Source organism: Charadrius vociferus, unplaced genomic scaffold (assembly GCF_000708025.1).
Source record: "Charadrius vociferus isolate BGI_N301 unplaced genomic scaffold, ASM70802v2 scaffold196, whole genome shotgun sequence".
Classification (NCBI taxonomy): domain Eukaryota; kingdom Metazoa; phylum Chordata; class Aves; order Charadriiformes; family Charadriidae; genus Charadrius; species Charadrius vociferus.
The window spans coordinates 1547484-1554221 of NW_009648953.1; the positions used below are offsets into that span (position 1 = coordinate 1547484).

Sequence of the window (6738 nt, forward strand, 5' to 3'; positions counted from 1 at the left end):
CTCTTCATCTGGTGTGTTATGGGAATCAGATGTTGCAGAATTTCTGTTTCTGAAGGTTACCATATAATTCACAAACCTAGTTTTTTGGGTAGTTTTGATGTCCTTAACTTTCAAATAGGTTGTGCGGAATAGGTGGGAAGGCTGCAGTACATATATAGGTATTTCTAGTTTCATAAGTGAAAAAAATGATACCGGACAGTTTGGGGAATTTTGACATGGGCAAGAGAGTTTACTTGCAAGCTGCTGCTGTTGCTGTTGTAATCCTGAAGATATTTTTGGTAATGGCATTTGGTAACTTTGAGTGTAACAGGTTGATGGTCTTCTCTCATATAAGTGCTTCAGGGTCTGCTTTCAGTTGAACTTTCTCATTGGACTGGTTCAGATGCTCGAAACAGGGCTGAGGTTCGCAGGCGGGAAAACATGGAAGAAAGCTGAAGAAACCATATCCTGGGGACAAACCATTTCCTGAACTGCAGTCAAAGCTTGACTGCTCACGTGTGGGTTGTTCAAGGTAGTGTGACAGCTTGACTGTACCGCAATGCAGAGACCGTAGATGTTAACCCTGATACGAGAAGTACAACGCAGGGGTAGCCACAGTATTTCCAGAGAGGCCGGTTAATGGTACCTCTAAGGGGATTACTACATTGACCCAAGAAAATTTGCTGTAGTACTCATGAACTTGAGATGGTACAGCCGAATGGTGCTGTGTGGACTAACCAGTGTGACAGATGCTGAATTACGTACCCCGGTACTACAGTTGGGTTTTGCTGCTCATTAGTTTTTCTTTCTGTGTATTGTCTTCTAGTAGTCACATTAGAAGTGTTTTCCCCTATATCCTCCATTTAGTTGTGATAATTTAAAGTTTACTCTGTTCCATTCTTTTAAAGTATGATGAGTTTGGAGATTAAATGCTAATGAAGTTTCATGTTGCAGTAATGCTCTAGTTTTGTTACTTTAGAGAATGCCACTGTTTGTATGCCAGGGCACCACCGAAGGCTCTTTATATTCTTCTTCCATGACCTGTACCATGGTCAGGCGCTCTTCCCCACTTTCCCGTTTCCCATACTTGACGTCTAAAAACCTACTCAACAGCACTGATGTCTCAAGCGGTGGGTATGTAAATATTTACTGTCATGACAGTCAACAACAGCAGGAGGGGGGAAATTGCTACATCCTATCATTCAGGCAACCTTCAAGTTCTCTCTGAGCGTGCAGTCGACGAGAACAGGAAAGTTTTGCAGTTTGTACTTGACTTGATGTGTTTTTGGTCTCTTGGTTCCTGTTTTGTTGCAGATGTCATTCATATAGCTGTGGAAGGCTTTATCAGCTCTTGAGGAAACTTTCCCCTGCACACACACTCACGCCACTCAAGGCTGGAGCTGCAGTGGAGGAAAATGGAGCCTGTAGATCTCCTGGCATTTGCCTCCACAGAAATGAATAGTACAGCGCTCACCATGGCTTTACTGGTGGTCTTCCTGGTCCTGCTGTATTGGTAAGTGATGATGATATGGGCTGCATCTCAGCCACAAAGACTGCTGAAGCTCCCCCAACATCTGTAGAGTCTTTTATTCTTAAGGTGAAACTGGAAGATAATTGGCTAGAAGGGACACAAAAGGTGAGTTGGTTTGGATGCAGAGGCTGAAATAAATACTCACAAAACTCATGATGCTTTTTAGAGAATTCTATCCTTGAAATATTTTGTCCTACCAGCAAACTGCTAACAAAAATTGTCTTCAAAATTAAGAACTTATTATTGTCGGTTTCTTATTAATTTCTGTAGGCAGCAGGAACATTGGTGCTGGTCAGAAAGAAACAGAGTACTTGTTGCAGGGTCTTGTTGGACATCTTCTCTGTACTATGCTGCACACTTGTCCCTTGCCAGGTTTCCTAGCTTAAGCGTACAGACAGTTTAACTGCTGCTTGAATTTCCTCTCTTGTTCTTTCCACATTGACTAGTGGATACAAATCAGAATAACAGCAGCCCTAATGGTAAGCACAGTAGGCATTGCAGTGAGCTGTGCTGAAATAAAAAAAACCCCAACAAAACCAAAACCAAACCCACCCCACCCTGTCCAAATAATTTATTTCAGAAATTAAATTAGCTGAACTGGGAGTGCTTTTCTTTTTACTTGAATACCTATTCAAATCCTGTTTTCCAGTCAACCAGTGTTCCTTCTGTGTGTTCAAGGAGAAGCTGCGTGGGCAGCAGTGGAAAAAGAACCTCTGATGAAAACCCAAAGCTAATCTAGAAGATAATGGTGATGACACCATAAGTTTAGCACAATTGTTGTAATAGTCTAAACGGCAAATCATTTCTGTACATGTTTCTTCATTCTTTGACCCTGCTGAGCTTGGTTCAACTTCCTTCTGTGTCAAGGGAGGGTCTAGAGAGACTAAAAAAACGCTTTTTTAGCCAAGCTCATATTTGATATGCATTGCCATATCAAGTAGGTGGGTGAACCTACTTTCTTAATAAGATCTTCCCAAATCATCACAAAGTTCCAAGTTCTACTTCCTTTGATTTTTTCTGGGAAAAAGAATGGCAGCACTAGATCTTTCAGTAAAACCATGCTGTTCAGCTGTTGACCTGTGGATCTCTGTAAGCTGAAGGGGATGAGAGGGAGGGCAGAGGCACATCCACAGTTCAGAAATGCAGCAGATAGGCTGATGAGATCTGGCTGCGTGTAAGACAGCTGAAAGAGCCTGGTGCTTCCTCATAGGACATGTCAAAATGTGCTGAGGTCTCTGAAGACATAGAACTGCTCCTTGTAAAGGTAGGGTATGTTCTGGTGCATGCTTCTGCAGAGCCTCATTACCTGGTTCAATTTAAGGAAGGCTGTTCCTCCCCTTGAAGTGAACATGGCAGTTTAGTGCAGAATTCGATCTTCCCATAAACAAACCTGGCTCTAATTGCAAGCTGAAGTCAGAGTTAAATGAGGCTTCTGGCTATGGATGGTCAGCTGCTGAATTGAGCGCCTACCATTTAAGTTTCAAAAAGTCCAGTTTGAGAGTGAGGTGGGGAGTTGCCTTACAGTAGAGATACACCATTCAGTGTTTCTCCTTTCCTGGCTGAAGGTTTTACATGGGAAAGTGTTTTATACTCTTACCTGCCAATGGTTATTACTAACCAGATTGATTTTAAGCAGCTTATTAAATACAGGTGCCTATAGGTGACCCCTCCAATAAGAAGCTGGTGTTTCCTAAACTTGTGATGAAATATGCTGGACAACATAAGTGGGTTTGCCTGCTGGCTAAGCTATTCAGATCCATTTATTTCAGTGAATGCAGTGACTGAACCTGTAAGGTTAATGGCTTGAAGCACATCTGCAAGTGTGGTGGTTTTTGTTCAAACCTGTCAACCTATTCATTTGAGAGTCTATTTTTTATGAAGTTTTTTATACTGCACGTCTGTTTAAACAAATGAGTAAAAACCAATGCATGCTCACAGCTTCCTTCATTCATGGCTGAAACCTTGGGTTCAAGGAATAACTTAAAGAGTACAGAAAGGGTTGCTAATAGAAATGCAGGTCCCTAATTCTAGAGAATGTTTTCATTAGAATTATGTTGCATACCCAATTGTCTGGCTCTTCTAGGAGTCAGAAAACACAAGTGTTATGTATGGCAAGAGTAATAATAAAGTAATAACTCTTCAAGTTCCTTTGACGTTTTCATTCTAAGCCCTATTCTCATTTTTTAATAACTTCTGAATTCTTCTTTTTCTGGGTTTTTCTGCCAGCATTGTATCTTTTCAGAAGGGCAGTCATGGGGGAAGGGAAGAATGAATATTTGCTGTTGTAAATTTTGTTAGGGTAGTAGTTTATGATTGATCGGGGTCATATTGTGTCAACTGTTGTGTGAGTACAAAGAATAGGCAGTTTGTCCACCTTGTTGGCTGTAAAAGGCTTACAGGCTAAACAGAAAGCAGTTGCAGGTAGAGAAGAGAGTCGATAGATCTAATGCACACTAGAATAGTAACACGGTGAGGGCAACCGTTGTGTTATTGAGCTATTTCCTTAGCGTGATTTTTGTGGATGGGGGTACTCCGTGGTTTGAATGACAGCCTTGAGCTGCTGCCCGTCAGCTCAGCCAAAGTCGTTGCTGGCGTGGGTATTGTTAGGCCAGCTGTGATTTATCACAGTTCAGCTGGCAGGTGGTATCTTGCTAAGTTGCGATAAGACCAATCTCTTCACATTTTTGGGTAAGGTGAGGTCATATGAAGCAGGGAGAGAAGGAAGGTTGATTGGGAAAGGGAGGAGAGGCTGTAGCTGCGTAAAAACAAACTTCTAGAGAAGATACAGGTTTTAGGAGGTAACTTGGATGATTTGGTCTTTTTTTTTGGACTGTTATTTATGGTACAATGAAGATTATCAATAACTCCTTAAAACAAATCTTCTAATAGCACACCTCTGACTTCTCATGCGCTGTCATCAGTGTAATATGAAGGTGATGCTTGTAGTGTATTGTGTCAATTTTAAGTCAGTGGAAAATTCACTAACTATAATCTCTCAGTGTTTATCCTCCACATGACCTTAAGTCAGCCATAAGGAGAGGCTTTTTAAGGTAGTCGATTTTCTGTTGGGAGTAGAACAAACAGAGAAGCTTTTGGGTACATAGTCTCTTCAGATTTCATATGGGAGGAACAAACCTGAGGTTGCTTTTTTGGTAATCTGTTAATTTAACTAGTGTTAATGCTCGTTGCCGGGGGGTGTGTGTGTGGGGGGTGTTGGACTACATGGCTTTTAAAGGTCCCTTCCAACCCAAACTATTCTGTAACTCTATGTGCTCAAGCCTGTTTGCTCTCCCCTATTCCTGAAGGACTTATTTGTCCGTTACCCTCCCCATCCTTACTGCTTGCTCCCAGTAGGGCAGAGCCTCTTCCTGCAGACCTCATATCACGGATTCTTCAACGTCCCTTGCTACCTCATTAGTATTGTGATAGACAATGAAATTACTGCTTTACCGACCACAAAAAGGCATAATATGACTAAATACCTAAAGTTGAGTAATACCAGTGGCACAACACCAAGCACTCAAAAAAATCTCTTGTCCATGTGCCCCCCACCTCCTATGATGTCTGCTAGCCAAACTGATTATCAGAGCAGTTACTTTTAAGACCACATTCTTTCCCAATTGCAAGTGCTGCTGTCTCTATTCGCCTAATCTCTGTGAATCTCAGTTTGTTTTTTTCAGGCATGAAATAAAAACAAACACTTAAGGGAGGAATGAGGTTAACATTTACAAATCCCAGTGATATTCTCTATTGAAAAATACAGTAGTATATCTATGCAACATATTGTTCATTTTCATTTCAAACATACGCTGAGTTGGGTATCCCATGCTTGGTTGTAGCTGCAAACACTGCTTTGTGTCTTTCTTTTTGCTGTCTGGGAAGATGTTTGATAAAATGAAAGCAGGAGTTTATCTTGCTTTAAAGTTTAATGTACCATAAGCTTAGCATTATGATGAAGCTGTCACATCATTCAGATACCTGTGTTCCAACTGGATTATCACCTCCTTGTCTAAACAAACCTGGTTTTTTTTAGAAACATGGAGGTTGGATGGGAGGTGTTTGTTTATGTTTGTAAGATACACGTCTAATTGCATGCTTTCAAACATAGCAAAACATACACTACGGGCATTCTTGTCTGTTTCTGAAAAGCTAAATCATTCGGAAAGATGCCATTTTTACATTTAAGTAATATTAATGATCACTTGAGTTACAAAAATGTATAAAGAGATTGAGAGATTTGGGTTCCACTGGATCTAGATACTGTCCACCCATTGCATAACAAGTCAATCCTGACCCAAAGCATTTGCAGTCTCTGATCAAAAAGAATGAAAACTAAACTTAGTATTTTTTTCCTCTGGCCTTAGGCCTAGGCATTTGCATACACTTAGATGCAGGAGATATTTAGGCACGGGGGTCAACATGTTAGATTTCATCAGCTGGTACCATACTTGTGCTAGACCCCATCGGAAGTTAATCTCAGGACAGGTAGTATTTTGATACAGTTTACTACAATACTATTGCTTGTTTGGCATTACTTTACATCTGTGGTTTCGGAAAGCGCTCTAAAAGAGAAAGTTTAGAGATAATCTGTCTCCAAATAAAACTTCATTCTGGTTTTGCAGAACCTTGGTATTTGGGCTTGAGTTAGGCAAAACTGACATCAAATAAATCTCAGGTTTTTTTTTTTTTTTCCAACTAGATGCAACCTAAAACTAAATCTTGTACCATTTTTTGCTCCTCAGGAAGTCAGTATTTACAAAAGAAACTTGATTGCTAGAGCTTTAGGCTTATGGCTTGAGTATAGGGTACTTGAGTAGTAGGTAGGTACTTGAGTAGTAGGTATAGGGTGAGCAGGTTATTCTCCCTAACACGTGCAAATGATGCTTCTGGACAGATCCAGCATCAGGCAGTATCAGCTTGGATCCTTTCTGAAAGGAGCACCAACTGTGGGTGGGTAGGCCCAAACTTTTCCAGCTGCCATCAAAGGCACAGGACTGCAAGGACCACTATGGCTGGAAACAGGTCTGGGTACGGAGCATCCATGTGCATCTATAAAGATGTACAGCTCTGCTCTCGCATCAGGCTTATTGAGTGGAGAGGTTGAGAGGTGCATCCTAATCCTCGGATGCTGAAGCATGCTTGTTTCCACCACTGGCAGAAAGCACAGCTCCACAGAGAGCGAGTGCTCAGGGGCTGGTGGTCCTGTACTGCTGCTGGGCTCTGCCTGC

At 41.4% G+C, this 6738-nt stretch overlaps 1 protein-coding gene across 1 annotated transcript in view; it reads left to right on the forward strand.

The window, feature by feature from the left end:
* Positions 1 to 1394: 1394 nt before the first annotated feature.
* TBXAS1 (thromboxane A synthase 1 (platelet)) overlaps positions 1395 to 6738 on the forward strand; it is a 230284-nt gene continuing 224940 nt past the window's right edge. Inside the window, exon 1 of the mRNA XM_009887407.1 lies at positions 1395 to 1492. Within this exon, the coding sequence (XP_009885709.1) occupies positions 1395 to 1492 (98 nt within the window). The remainder of the gene's footprint in view (positions 1493 to 6738) is intronic.